At 28.1% G+C, this 16,789-nt stretch overlaps 1 protein-coding gene across 1 annotated transcript; it reads right to left on the minus strand.

The window, feature by feature from the left end:
- Positions 1-9,606: 9,606 nt before the first annotated feature.
- On the minus strand, positions 9,607-16,285 carry LOC107647546 (uncharacterized). Its single transcript, XM_021105085.2, has 15 exons — positions 16,189-16,285; positions 16,017-16,102; positions 15,848-15,888; positions 14,899-14,968; positions 14,641-14,789; positions 14,401-14,496; positions 13,670-13,740; positions 12,826-12,887; positions 12,661-12,724; positions 12,491-12,575; positions 12,097-12,223; positions 11,357-11,433; positions 11,019-11,076; positions 10,202-10,329; positions 9,607-9,860 (listed from the first exon to the last, which is right to left on the minus strand). Exons 2-15 carry the CDS (start codon positions 16,090-16,092, stop codon positions 9,681-9,683), a joined length of 1,284 nt encoding a protein of 427 aa, XP_020960744.1. The 5' UTR covers positions 16,093-16,102; positions 16,189-16,285; the 3' UTR covers positions 9,607-9,680.
- Positions 16,286-16,789: the final 504 nt, after the last annotated feature.

A 16,789-nucleotide genomic window follows, 5' to 3' on the forward strand; every position in this document is an offset into this window, starting at 1 on the left:
CCTAGACAACCTAGGGGTATAAAATATAATTCAGTTAAATAATTGTCTATCATATTTATTTGGAATAGGTATGAGTAACAACTTAACAACCAAGGTACTCATTCACGATTCTAAATAATTTTGTCAGAAATATAGATTTCTTATTTACTTTCATATTTTAAATTTTTAAATATGTCCACCTTTTGTGTGGCATACTTGAAAGTAATATATTAAATACAATTTGAGAATTGTATTTTCAAAGGGTTATCATTGAGATGATAATATTCTCCAATAAAATTGACTTTGGAATGGTCAGAACTTTTGATGTATTTATAATATTATTTTATATGGGTTATTTTGACAACCATAAGTTCTAATTTCAAAGGCATCTCTCCACTATTTATTACTGAACATCTTGAGAAGATGTGGTGTCCAAAGTAAGATAATATGACTATCAAAAATTTTATTTAAACTAGTAGGAGTATTGGGCAATATATTTTGAATTAAACAACTTTAGAAGTTAGAATGCCATTAGGCAAATAGCTTTAGCGAGAATTGTTCTTGCAAACATTTTTTGGAGATTTATTTTGTTATAAATAATTTATAATTGGCCCTAATATGATTAAGGTTTGTGGTTTTTTTGGAAAAACTCAATAGGAGTATTGAAGATGAGAATCAAAATTGCTCTTAAGGGTTGGTTTAACTAATAATAAAGATATTGAATATTTTTATTATAAAAGCTTAAAGTAAAATCTCTAAACATCTAATTGATTTTCTATTGAATAGAGAATGAGATTCTCTCAACGCACAAATACTAGTACTCTATGTACTCCATCAGTGACGGACCCAAAAAAATTTAGTTGTGGAGACAAAAATATAATAAAATTTAGGTATAGATATATTTTTTTTGTTCCTACGATACCCAACAAATTAAGGATTAATTATCAAAAATTTGAATTTCATTTAAAAGGGCCAATGAGTTATTATATATACGAGACGAAATTCGAACTCACAACACTTGCTTAAGTAGACGACTAAGCTAATATAACTTAATTTAATTATCAGCTAATTAACTAATATAATAAAATTAATTATCACTTTTTTTGAGTTTATTTATTTATTTAATTTTTTATTTTATGCTAAATCAAATTTAACAATATAATTATTATTAAATGTTAAGTTTAACAAAATATTTTTTTAACATAAAACATAAAAAATTATTTATATTTTATTTTAAAACAAATATAATATAATGATATATATATATATATATATATATATATATATTATATTTCTTTTAAACCTTGTGAGGCAAATGCCCCCTCTTCCATCAATGTAGGTCCGTCCCTGTACTCCATTATGTTTAAATAAACATGGAATTTGATTTAGCTGAGGATCACTGTTTGTTAAATATTTAGACTACGTTTTAAAAATGTTGCTAAATTAACAAATTTCTTACTAAATCAATTTTTTATCCATATGAGATGTGAAAAGGGACATAAACCAAATCTCAATAGTATTAGAGTTTGGAGATGTCTTATATGTGTTAAGAGATTGCACAACAATAAAATTGATATTAGGTCCAATAAATGAGATTTATTGGTTACCCTAAAAAAATAATGAAATTATTTTTATCATTCTTCTTATGACAAAGTGTATGTGATAAAAGGTTAAACTCTTTTTTAGAAAAGGGAATCCATCTTAAAGAAAGAGTGAGAGTACAATTACTTTTATTAGAATTGTATACCACTCAATAGAGGATACACTTTCTCCTGAAAGTATCAAATATTTGATCGTCAAACTAACTTTTCGAAAAAAATAGCCTATTTGTATAATGATACAATTCTATAAAGATAGATCTAATGGTTACTTAGATTTTTTTATAATCATGTTCAATAAGGATTGTCCTTAAAATAAAATTATGCACTATTGTAGTGAGAGATTTCATATTTTGAGAAAACGTGATATTTATTATGTACTAGGTGTATTTTACAAAAGATCAAGCAAACATGCTCAAGAGCAAAGGTGTTTAAGGTCAAAACAGTTTTGATAAACACAAATGTTGAAAAATTATACACATGATTGATTGGCTCTAGTGCAAGTGGGAGATTATTGTGATAATAGTATGCCCAAGATCCAATCTATCATGATTGGCTCTCGTACAAGTGGGAGATTGTTGGGAATAAGTAGTATGACCACAATCCAATCAATCACGTGTCAAATAATTTGTTATTGTTATTATATTAAAATGTTAATATAATAAGGTCCTTGATTAAATTTAGAGATTTATCATTGTGATAGTGATCTTTTATAATTTAATCTAAATTGTTCTTGGTCATAGGATTATTAAAAATGACATTAATAATCTGGAAAGATCAATATATATATATAATGGTCTTCATTGGAAGAAGATTAATAGATCTCATTTATTAAATTATATATATATATATATATATATATATATATATATATATATGGTGCATATAGAGATATGACCATTGAACCGACTCACTCTGAGAATTCCTAATGGTTATAATTACTGTATATTTGTCAATAGGATATTCTCAAGATGAACATAGTAATAGAGTTTCCTTTGACCTGCGACTATCATAGTAATTAACAATGTATTTATTATACTTTGATTCTGGACACCTAATACCCTAGGGTACTAGTTGAATGGATATTGGGTATGATTTAAATACTTGTAAAATTAATGATTAGTCAATAAAGAATCCGTCAACTCTCGATAAAGAGTTTGAGCTCTGATTATAATGACTGAGATGAATAAAACCTTGGCCAATGGGATTGAATGAATGAAGAAATGAGTTTCTTAGGTCATTCACAGTTCATTATAATAATGGTAACAAGCTAAGTTAGCGTTTGACAATTGAACCATATTGTAAGGGTTAACCAAGAGTTGGAAAGATGGAAGGAATTATACTTTGTTCTTCTAAGGTTCTTAGTAAAAATATATTACTTCATACTATCGGGTCATTGAGGAGTGTTGCTAGACGCCAACTTTGATTAGTAAATTTAGTATGACTAATTTACTACCCGCTTAGTATTGAACCTATGGGGTCACCCACTAACGAGTGTTATAATCTTTGCTATAGAATTATTTAATTATTATTTTGATTTGATCAAATAAATAATTATATTAATTCAAATGGAATATTATTATATTCTTTGCTAGCACCAAGAATATAATAATAATATGATAATTGAGAATATTAAATGAGATTTGAGAATAATTAGTTATTCTATTTCCGAATTTGAATTATAAATTTGGATGAGATCCAAATTGATTATATTTTAAATTGTTATGATATGATTCATAAAATTTGAAGGATTCGGATTTGGAATTTCAAGATATGATTTAAATTTGAATTGAGAATCAAATTTAAAATCAATAACAAATCTCATACTCTATATATATATATATATATATATATATATGTGTGTGTGTGTGTGTGTACGTCAAGAGTACAGAAAAGCAGACGAGAATAACAAGAGTTTTATTCCGTTATCTCTACACACATAAACGTATGTGAGCCTGATTCTTGGAGAAGAATTTTATGGCGTGCAAAGAGTTGCAAGAGATTTCTCAATTTAGATCAGATGTCCATTGGTCAAGGAGTTGACAGTAAAGGTTGGTTTCGGTGTGGATACGCATAGCGCCTTTGTACCATCGAAGGAGAAAGTGATTTTTACTAAAACGTCTAAAGGTATTTAGATCTGATCTATTATATATTTATTATTGGAATAAAGTTTAAGCAAAAAATAGATCTTTTTAGGATTACATTCTTTTCTTCCGCTGCGTGTTATGAACACATGGTAATCCAACATCATGATTGAAAGATATTCTACCAATACATTCAGCCAAATTCAAAAAATGAATGAGCAACCACATGTTACTCCTCATCAATTCCCAAAAACAAAACCTCAAGACTCCAATTGGTGAATTAGCTCAACAAGCATTTTGCATTGGAAAAAAAATTTCCTGTATTTAGATATTATAAACTGGATCGTCAGTTTCATATGGAATTGGATGGTTATTTTCTTAGACAAAATAGATGGTTATTTTTTATGTCTAGTAGGTATGTCATGATCGAAAGATATTCTAACAGCACATTCATCCATGTACATAAAATGAATGAGCAACCACATGTTAGTCCTCATCAAGTCTCATAAACAAAACGTCAAGACTCCAATTGGTGAATTAGTTCAACAAGCAATTTGCATTGGAAAAATAAAATCCCTATATATAGACATAATATATTGGATGGTTATTTAAATATGGAATCGGATGGTTATTTTCTTAGACAAAATGGATGGTTATTTTTTATACCTGATAAGCAAGTCATGATTGAAAGATATTCTACTAACACATTCAGCCAAATTCAGAAAATGAATGAGCAACCACATGTTACTCCTCATCAATTCCCAAAAACAAAACCTCAAGACTCCAACCAGTAAATAAGTTTAATAAGCAATTCTATTGTAATAAATAAATTTAAATATGCTACTTTTTTCTCTTGTAGACATTTTTAACATGTGGTAATCCTTCGGCTCGTTGTCTCAGTGTTCTCGTGCTGGGTCCTGTGAATGGTGAAGTCACTTCCTTACGCTTGTTTTATGGTATGTTGCGGCATCCAGGTTTAGCTTTGTCTTCCAAAATTAAAATCACCTGATCAATCACCTGATCAGATTAATTCAGGACACATCACAATATCAACAAGCGCACAATGTGTCACAATTGACCAGTAACACTAGTTGTCCACTACAAACACCAAGACTCCTAAATTCGCGTGATTCATGACAAAATTACGAGTTCATTAAAGAATCTAAGAAAGACATACACAAACACTAGCTTAATTGGAGCTTTAAAATGACACAAAAAACCAATATGCCCAATTGCTATTAACAGGAATATAGAAAAACTATGTTTCTAAAAATCCAACAAAATGCAAAAAAAAAAAAAAAAAAAAAAAAACCGATCACTTGAGTTCAAAACAACCATCCAGATATATTTTAAAGTAATCATCTGTCTTATATTCACTAATTAAATCAACTCAAATAGGGACGCATCAAGATAACCACAAGCGCACAAAGCGTCGTAGTTGCCCATCAGCACTTGTAGGCCGCTATAAACACCTAGAAAACTACTTAAATTATGTGGTTCGTAAAAAAATTACCAAGTTCTCAAATGAAAGCAATAATACAAAAATACATAATTGAACTAAATAAAGGCTTCAAAGGGACTCAAAGACCAATCTGCGAATCTGTTGTTTAGAAAAAAAAACCAGATGAAATAACACTGAACAACAAAATAAATATGAACTATTAAGTCATGAAAAAATGAAGAAAGTAAAAAAAAAAACGTAAACCAGCACAACCATATAAATGACATACCAGCATATGAAAATTATTATATTAATCAAATCAAATAAACATAAGCCATTTACTTCTATAAGCAATACAAGCACGTTAACTTATTAGACGAATTATCACAAACTACCATAAGAAATGCCATACACTTAACTTGATAAGCATTAAAAAAAATAAAAATGAATTAAAAGTAAAACCTTACCTAACAAAATCATAACTAACAAAATCTACATGATTCAAACAAGTCAAGAAAAATCAAAACAAATACAAATCAATTGCTTGAAAACCAGGACCACTGTCCTTTCTAATTCGAGCATGAACAAAATTTTTCGCCCTAAAGAAAACACCAACATAGCCATCAAGAGCATTGGTAGCGCGGAATTACACTTTGCACAATTGAACCAATAAGTGCACTGGGTCATCCAAGTAATACCTGAGTGAGTCAGGGTCAATCCCACGAGGATTGTGATTTGAAGCAAGCTATGGTTATCTTGTAGATCTTAGTTAGGCGGATAGAAGAGTTGTTTGTTTGTTTAATTTGCATAAAAGGAAAATAAATAAAACGTTACTCAGTTGATGGTGAAAGCAATGATATGAAGATGGTTAAGGCTTGGAGATGCTTTGTTCTTCTGGATCAATCCAGTCTTACTGTCTTCTTCAACTGTGAATGATTTCTTCTATGGCAGGCTGTATGTGATCAATGCCTTTCTTAAGAGATCGCCAATACTCCTCCAGATCTGAACTCCAGGGTTAGTATGGATCCAGTTTGATTGAGGGTGAAGCTCTTGCAGTTCATTCTCTGTAGTGATCCTACTCAAAACGCCACAGACAAGGTCGAATCTTCCAGATCAGAGAATGCTACGCCTTTGGTTCTTCAACTGTGAATGATTTCTTCTATGGCAGGCTGTATGTGATCAACGCCTTTCTTAAGAGATCGCCAATACTCCTCCAGATCTGAACCTCAGGGTTAGTCCATCCAGTCTTATTGAGGGTGAAGCTCTTGCAATTCATTCTCTTTAGTGATCCTACTCAAAACGCCACAGACAATGTCGAATTTGGTTCTAGCCTCTACCACAAAGACTTTAATCTTCCCATACCTCGGCTGAACTGGTGTCGAGAAGTCCTCAACGAAGTCGTGGATTAGCCGTCTAGGAGATGTATAATCAAGCTAGTGGTTCATCATTGTCCAATGAATAACCTTGTGCGATTCAACGCATTCATAATGATGAAGAACGGATATACATCTTAAAATAGAGAATCAAACATGTATTGAGATAGAACAATAGTACTTTATTAATCCATAAAACTCAGCAGAGCTCCTCCCTTCAACATAGAAGGTTTAGAAACTCATACTGATAGAAAATACAATGATAAACGTGTAAAGTGGTGGAGAACCTCTGAAAAGTGTAAATGTTCTCAAATAAATACTAGACTAATGACTAAGGATTACATAAGAAGGGCAAAATAGTCTTTTAGTGCTAAAATCTACTTCTGGGGCCCATTTGGTGAGTGTTTGGGCTGAGCTTGAATGAGATCCACGTGCTAGGAGGCCTTTAGGGTGTTAAATGATGGTGTCTTCTCCTTTGGGTGCTAGACGCCAAAATAGGGCAGGAGGCTAGCGCTAAACACCAGTTTTGAGCCTTCAATTCTGAAGCAATGTATGGACTATTATACATTGATGGAAAGCTCTAGATGTTAGCTTTCCATATCCGTTAAGAACGCTCTATTTGAACTTTTGTAGCTACAGAAAAGCTCTTTCAAATGCAAGGAGGTCAGATCCTGACAGCATCTGCAGCACTTTCTCTGTCTCTGAATCAGACTTTTGCTCCAACTCCTCAATTTCAGCCAAAAAATACCTGAAATTGCATAAAAACACACAAACTTAAAGTAGAATCCAAAAATATGAATTTTACACTAAAACCTATGAAAACTTAAACATAAATGCTGAAAACTATATGAAAATGATGCCAAAAAAGCGTATAAAATATCCGCTCATCAAGCATCAACTTAAACAATACGTTCCCAAAAAATTCAGGTGTTCTAATTTAGAAAAACAACCTGATCAAATCCAACTACAAAATCTACGCATGAACATCGAGTTACACGCAAAATAAAATTCATCAGGTAAGCATATTCATTATCCAACCTTATCAGCAGTGGGAGATGGTGCCGTTGCAGGAAACAGGGCCGAGCTGTTCACCGTTAACCTCAAGGGTGAGACAGAGGCAGAACGGGACCACAAGGATGGTTGCTGCCGCTAGAGAGAGGGTCGAGCCACTCACCAGAACGCGCGACCGAAACGACGACGGCGGGGCTTGAACTGCGACACCGACAGATGAGATGGAGACCCGCGATGGGAAGAAGGCCGGCGTGAGGGAGGAGAGGCGTGTTCTGCAGGCTAAAACGCGCATGCAAGAGAGGCTGGTTGACTGCGGTGGAATCTACTCCGATGGGGGCTGGATGTTCAGTTGAGAATGGGGTGGGTCGGGAGCTGAAAGGTGATGAGGGAGATGCAGTGTCAGTCGGCGGCGCTATAATGAGATGGTTATCGGAGCTCGCAAGGGAGAGGGTGAGAAGTGTGCCGTCGTTCACAAAGAAGGGATTGGGTAAAATTTAAAATAAGGATGGGATGGTTAAAATTAAATTGAAACTAAGGGTTTTGTTACACTAGGGTAAAAAGTGGGTCCATTTTCAATTTTAATTTAAATTGAGTCAAATAAACAATCCATGGTACACATTGTATAAATACTCCATTAGTTCCTTAGCGAGATTCTATAAATAATTAGTCTAAGTAATCTTTTTAACCGATAAACTGTTGATATGTTAAATGCCACTTAAATCAATAATTTTTTTTTTTGGATTTTTTTCAATTTTAAAATTAAAAAAAATTGTTATTTTCCCAACATGGTTTTTGGACTTTAATTTCCTAAATACATTTTTTTTTTCATTTAAGCAAGTTCGCTGGACCCAGGTGAACTCTATAAAAATTGGCAAGTTCGCCTAACTCCCGGCGAATTCCACTCAAGTTTTTTTCAAACACGTATTTTTATGTCTAGAAAATAGTATATAGATCTACAAACAGTATATAAGAGTACATAAAAATACACGAACAACAAGCATGACTTCTTCAAGGATTTTTCTAATTATAAATTAAAAAAAATAAGCCATATTGTAGTGGATTATTTTTGAGAAATAGTTATTTTTTTAATTTATAATTAAAACTTTTTTTGTTAAATATGACTTATTCCAGTGTACCTATGTATTTTTAAAGACGATAACAATGATTGCCATTGTTAAATATGACTTATTTTTTTTAATTTACAATTAGAAAAATCTTTGAAAAAGTCATGTTTGTTATCCGTGTATTTTTGTGTACTCCTGTATACTGTAAAAGCGCGTGATTAAAAAAAATTTGAGTGGAATTCGCCGGGATTAGACGAAATTGCCAATTTTTATAGAATTCGCCGGGATTCGGCGAACTTACTTAAATACAAAAAAAATTGTATTTAGAAAATTAAAGTCCAAAAATCATATTTGAGGAAATAATAATTTTTTTTATTTCAATTACATGGATAGTTTGAAATGGAGTTTTCGAACTATAAAAGGGTGTTTTTTATTCGGAACAACAGGGACAGAAATGACATATATACTAAGTTTTATTGTAGTATTATTATTTTTTTATTTTTAATTGTGATTTGTGATGGACCATGTGTTGAATTGAAATAAGACAAAATTATAAATTGTTTATTATGTATTGATATGTCCAATTATTCTGAAACTAATGGGAGTGAAATTCTCATTTTTTTTTGCAATTGTTTAATAAAATATAATTTTTTATTATTTAATATTTTTTATATTTTTTGTCTTACTTAAAAAATATAAGACAAAAAATTATATTTTATTAAATAATTGAGAAAAAAATTAAAAGAACGTATATGAAGAAGCAATGTGTATAAATATAGTTGATTTTGTATGTTTATAGAAGATATGAAAATCAATATAAAAAAGGAGTATTTTTATCAAATATTAATAATGAACATTCTGAATGAAGTTCTAAATCCAATAATTAGCCAATTTTTTTTTAAATTCTTTCTCAATCATTACTTTTTTTTTTATTAAAGATAGAATACTCGAACCCGCAATTTTTTAATTGAGTATAAGGAGACTATACCATTTGAGCTATAACTCATTGCTTTCTCAATCATTACTTAATAGTTAATTGTTAGTTAATAAAATTAATCCCTTTTTCCCTATATAACATGACACAGTTCATCAGATTGAAATTATAGTTTTTTTTTTTTTTACACACTATTTTAATTTGTTGAAAAAGTTCTACGTAACGTAGGTACAGAAGTTCTTGGGTTACCATAGTTATTATTGGCAGATACACAACCCTGATTTGAGGCTTCTGCTGGAATTCTAAGTTTTGAAACATTTTCTATGAAAACTCTGGGCATGCTGCTGGAAATAGATAAATCACTATTCTTCTCTGTCTGCAAAAATTAAAAATGATCAAACTCGTCAAATTAATAATTTCAGTTCACTACAAATTGATTCAAAATATCTTTTTAAAAAAGATAAAAAATAAATATTTTTTTCAAAAATCAATCGAAATTAATTCTCTGTCTTGTGATAAATTTTTTTTTTTTACAAGTCTCTAGGCTTAATAATTTTTATTGTAAGCTTAAGTTGTTAGTTAGAAATACACAAATAATTCTATGTATAAAAAATAAATTTGTAGAAAAAAATGAGTATTCAATTCGTTTATATTTGAAAGAGGAATAGATAGATGGAAGAAAACAGTGGAGAAATTTTAAACATATAGGAGTTGTACATGTTTTTCGATGGGAACCTTGTCGTTACATTTCTGAGCATTAGATTTCTTGCTGTTTATGCTAACATGAGGATTATCAGTATTAATCGATGGTTTTGCCACAATATCTTGAGTAACATCACTAACTCCTGAAAATGAAACTTAAAACTATCACAATGTGTTTAGCAGACTTCACAGTACTATGAATCTTTCAAATATTAGGTAAATAAATTATAAATAAGTTTAATATATTTTTTCTTATGTGTTATCTCTTCTTTTTTTAGTTAATTTTTATTGTACTAATAAATTACTAAATTAATTTGATTAAACTTAATTACAAAAATAACTTAGTCACGTAATATCACTGAAATTTTTATTTGTATATTTTATATTTCGACACAAATTTTTTTTTTTTGTAAAGATTAGTAGATTAAGTTTTAAAAAATTTTAAACTATTAAATACATTTCTAAAGATTATTAATATTGGATATATTAGATTTTAACTTCGATTTCTCTCCCAAATAATTCTATGGTAGCTATATACATATCTTAAATTACGAAATAAACACGTCATGCACGTTAACAGACACGTATATAACTGTGACAACATTAATTAAAAGACTATAAAAGACCCAACATGTCCAATATTAATAATCATTGATTAAGAAACTTTGATTATTAAAATTTGTAGGACATTAATCCTTTAGGAAAATTCTGGTGAACCTAATTGGGATATTATATATTAGTCTGAAAAGTTATAATCCACAGAGTTCAAGCTAAGGTGGGAATTGGGATATTTTGATGATGTGAAAATTTGTGAATAATAACACTTGATTACCTTGTTGGTTGTCACCATCCTTTGGTTGTAGATTGCTACGAACAGCAATTATTGGAGGCTACAAATTGCCAGAAACTCAAGCTATGTGAGAAACAAACCATGATATATACAACACCTAACAAGTGTTGGACTATCATAAACGAAATTTTTTTTAGAAAAAATCAAACAAGAGAATATAAGATGTCTTCTCATCTTATATTCTCTTGCTTGATTCTTTTTCGAAATCTCTCTACTGGTCGAGAATTTTTCTTGGTAGTCCAACGATAAGTAATATTATTTATCTAAATTTGCTATTAAAATAAATTAAATTAAAGTAGGCCAAGCCAAGCATAACTAACATTTGATTCAATTAACGTCTTTGTCTGCCGCATTTGCTGATATTTTAGAATGGTCCAGTCAAATAAATCATCATATCCTGCCAGAAAACAAAATTTAAAGATTTTATTACAATACTAACAAAGAAAACTGTGATATTACAATCTTACATGGATATATATATATATTAACCGATAAACAATAAACTAACATTAAAAATAGAGAAAATGGCGGCTTGGACTGAAGTACTTACAAGGAACTGAGCAAGAAAGCTCATTATAAGCATAATATACAAAAGAACACAACGATATCAATTTTGAGAAATATTCTATTACTAATAAAATTTATTGTTTTAGACTAATATTTTTAGTCATTAATTGAAATTTTTTTAATTTATTAATTTAATAATATTTTTTTATTTTTTAAATAATAATAATTAATTATTGATCAAAATAATAAATTTTATAATCATCTAATATTTTTTATTAATTAATTCATGTAAACGTCCCATTTAATATAGGATAAGAATTTGTTGTCATTATTTGCATTTGAATTAAAAATTTCATATGCTTTGCAAGGGAAAAAACGCTTTTAGTAGTCTTTTGTGAATAAGCTAAAAAGTAGCTAATAAAAATAAAAGGAGGTTAAAATTCAAATTAAATGAGACTAAAGTAACTAATAAAATGCAAGGTAATAATTTTAACATGTATAAAAGAAAAAACAATAATGAGCCACAGATATGATAAGCAACAAAATTAAATACCTTGAGCATTGAATAAATGACGAAACATGCGCTTCAAGAATCCATAATCTGGTCGTTGATCAAAAGTCAAAGAATGGCAATACCGAAAGTATGATGCGAACTGCACAGGACATGACTTGCAAAGTATCTAATAACAAAAACATAATATATATATCAATCAACTTCTATATATGCATTTAAAAAAGAAAATTAATTAAAAAAATATCTCAATGATAGGTACTCCTTCAAACGCAAACTTTAGTCTAAGATATATAGTAAGCTTCAATAATATTATTAACATGTTAGGGTGGAAGAAGTAAAACAAATTATTAACTCGCATTTTTAGCTTTATTAAACCTAAAAGTATATATATTAAAACGTTAAAGGAAAATAGAATGGGAAGAAATGCACATACATCAATTGGAATTGATTTCTTCATTTCACAAATTTTGTCGTATTTTTGTTTATTTGTTGGAGCTTGTAGACCTTGCCAAGGAAGGCTAAAATGCAAATCAAAAATTGAAATTGTTAATTAAAATTACATTTAATTTTTATGAAACCAATATGTTAATAAAACATATATACCTTCCTCTTATAAAGTACATAAGAACATAACCAAGAGACTCCAAATCATCCCGGCGACTTTGTTCTGAAGAAACAAATGACTTAAATTGAAGTAAAAATTATATATGAATTAATCTATAGACAATAAATAAAGAAGATAAAATTGATTTTGATATTTCTACTTACCAAATCCCGAATGAGTATTGCGACTAGCATAACGTGGAGTCCCTATTAAAAGTTTGTTTTCCCTTGATGATTTTTTTGTCATGTGTGGTAAAAGATAAAAGTATTATTGAGTAATAATTCTAACATGGAAAATGAATTTAAACAGGTAAAGTACAAGAAATACTGAGAATTAATCAACCAACAATTTCTTTGGAATATTATACTTCATTCCATTAAAAACTCTAGAGTGTAAGCTAATAAAGAAACAAAAATACTTTTATTTATTATTAATATTAAGAAAACTAACTTGGAGCCCAAATTAAGTACTTCTTATAAATTGATGGAAATTATAAGTTAAATTAAACGAAGCTTCTTATTTAAGATGGAAAAAGTGTCAAATTTGATTTGAGTAATTGGAAACTTTACAATACATACATATATGATAGAGAACGCATAGTAAAATATAGGGTTAATTAAATTTTTAATTAGATTTTTATATTATTTTTAATTTTATAATTAGGTTATTTTGATGTCAAAAATGTTAAAATTAATCGAATATTTTTTTTAAATACATGCGGTAAAAAATCTAATTAAGTTTTTAATTATAAATATCTTTAATTTACGAAAAAATATTTTGTTAACTCTAATATTTTTTACATTAAATAAAAATAACTTAATTATAAAATTAAAAATAATGTAAAGACTTAATTAAAAAAAATATATAAAAATTTAATTATAAATTTAGTAAAATAATAAAGACTAACAGAATAATTAAACCTAAAATATACTATATATAAAATCCAATTCAAATGATGTATCTAATAAAGTAATAAAACTCAATAAAAATAATAATAAAGAAGCATACCTACAAGGGATATGCTTATTTGTGATAGGGTCTCTGTATCTCTTTGCAAGTCCAAAATCAATCATATAAACCTGTATGCTTAACTAATCACTAATATGTATGCCATATGCCAAATGAAAAGCATGACAAAAGTTAATCTTCTTACTTTAGGTGCAATTTTGAAGTATATTGTTGGAGTAAATTTTTTTTTGTTTAATTACTCTATTAATTCTTATAGTTTCATTAAATTTATAATTAAATTTTTATATATCTTTTTTTAATAAGGTCCCTACAATGCTTTTAATTTTGTAATTAATTTTTTTTATGTCAAAAATGTTAAAATTAATAAAATATTTTTTTCAAAAAATATGTGATAAAAAATCTAATTAAGTTCTTAATTGTATATATCTTTAATTTGTAGAAAAGTATTTTGTTAACTCTAACATTCTTTTCACTAGAAAGAATCTAATTATAAAATTAAAAATAGTATAGAAACTCAATTAAAAAAATATATATAAAAAATTAATTAAAAATTTAATAAAGCTATAAATATCAATAAAATAATTAAACTATTTGTTTAATACATATTCCACACAAACCGTGTGAAGACACAAAAAAGGAAAAAGACGTGCCAAATCATCATATGGTCTTTGTAAAATATATTTTAAAAAAAAAAAAAGCAAATTATTTCATCACATAATTTATACAAAATTATACCTGCTTTGCTAAGTCACCAAAAAAAAAAAAAATACCTGCTTTGCTTTTTTGCCAAGACCCATAAGGAAGTTATCTGGCTTAATGTCTCTATGCAAAAAGCCCTTGGAATGCAAATACTCTATCCTTGTAAGCTGAATGAAAAATAAATTGAAAAAATTAAATTTCCACAATTATATATGCAACAAAAAAGATTTTCAATTAATTACGAGAAAAAGGCTTCTTTTGTGGAAACCTTAAACCTCACTAACCAATATAAATGTGTTTTAATTAATTACCATTTGATCAGCCAACATCAAAACGGTTTTTAATGAAAATTTCTTGCCACAATAGTAAAAAAGGTCTTCAAGACTTGGTCCTAAAAGGTCAAGAACTAGAACATTCTTGTCTTTATCAGTGCCACTCCATTTCACTCTTGGAATACCGCCTAAATTAAAATATATACATAAATATCATATAGAATAAAAAGACAATAACAAGATTCATGGAAAATATTGTGATATAATATTAATTAATATTTTTTATGGTTAACTCACTTCCTCCTTTTAGAAGATTATATAGCTCAGCTTCATAAAGTAGCTGTGGTTGTTTGGTTTTCCTATTCTCCTACAAAACAAGAAATAGCTAATAATAATAATAATAAAGACTAAAATAGAGATATTTTAAGTGCATATTTTGAGTCATTATTTTGTTAAAAAAAGATATTTTTTTTAATGAAAAAATATCTTTTTTTTATTTTTTAACGTGTTTGGCAAATTTCTAGTAGTAAAAGTAAAAGTACTAGTAAAATTAAAAAAAAGATTTTTTTTTGAGAAGTTGTAATTTACATCTTTTTTTAAAAGATCTTTTTTTCTTAAAAAAAAAGATATTTTTTATATAATAAATAAACAAAAAAGTATTTTTATATTATTATACTCAAACATAATTGATAGATAAAAAGACTTTTTTACATGAGATATCCAAACATAAAATTACTTTTACTTCTCTATAAGATCTTTTAAAAAAAGATAACTCAAAAAAAGATCTTTTCTTAAAAGGTCACTCAAACAAGCCCTTAAATTAATTAAAAAAATCAGAATCAAACTAAAAATTTTATACGGATAAAATAAAAAATAGATATTTTATAGGAACCAAAAGCTTATTTAAACTTATAATTTTTGTGTTATTCTAAAAAAAATTATGTGATTAAAAAAAAAGAGAAAATGAAAATGAAATATTATTAAAAAAAAATTACTTATACACCCAACATTTGCAACTTACTAAAAAATTTTACAATGGTAACATTATTCAACCATATACCAAAAACTATATTCTAATCATATTAGGACTTTGCTTCTCTAATCATCATCTAATAATACAATAACTCGAATTTGAAAACACAAAAGATAGTGAGTTTATATATATTCATGATCTTTGAACAATGAAATTATTACTCGGTTATTTCCATTTTCATTGATGTAACATGGGAAGTAAAATAAGACTCACCATCTTAATTGCTACAGTTTCAGCATTCTCAATATTTGACCCTACATAATTACCACGAAACAATTAAACAAACATACTATAATTAAGCAAGTATATTGAAAAAACAAAATAAATTAAATAAATAAAACAAATGGCAATGAGAAAATAGAAAATGAACATAACAGAAGACCTATATGAATTTCACCAAATGAGCCACTTGCAATTTTCTGACCAATTTTGTACTTCCCTCCGATGACTCTCTCCATGAAAATATAACTGAAAAAAATAGAAGAGGCATGCAATTGAAGAATTAAATATGTTAAAGAATGAAAGAAATAGACGATTTTTTCAACAAAACATACCCTGGCCAAGGCTCAAAAATTATCTCCAAAAGAAATAAAAATTGCTATGAAAACTAGCTTGAACAAGTTCTGCTCCTCAGTATATTTGTTATTGTCTTTGTCTACATTTATTTAATTTGTACAATTGTACCTGCCTTTTTAATTTATGTAAGTTTAACGATTGAATGGAATCAATTTTAAATTATTTGATTGATGCTAATTGAAAATTTTGATTTTTTTTTTGTGACTAAAAAAACCTATTGTGAAAGAAGTCAAAGAACACAGTTTGCAACATTTAAAAGCTGATAATGAACCTTTTATACGTTTCTGGCAGCCATTTCCTAAAAAAGAATGAATATATTACTTATCCGAGGAGATATAATAATGTGACAAATGATCGGGAAATTTTTCCATCTATTTTGTCGATTTTATTTTATTTTCTGGCCCCCTGATATCATGTTCTACATTGATCTGTGTTCTTTTTTCTTTTTTTAATCACCTCTCATTTTTCATCATCAAGTACGAAATATCTAGTTGCTAAAAATATCATAACACTTGAATAAATAGATCACGCTATTGCAGATCATTAATAGCCAATATTTATATTACTATGAGCAATATT

The sequence above is a fragment of the Arachis ipaensis genome, chromosome B6, assembly GCF_059453495.1.
Source record: "Arachis ipaensis isolate K30076 ecotype BB chromosome B6, ASM5945349v1, whole genome shotgun sequence".
Classification (NCBI taxonomy): domain Eukaryota; kingdom Viridiplantae; phylum Streptophyta; class Magnoliopsida; order Fabales; family Fabaceae; genus Arachis; species Arachis ipaensis.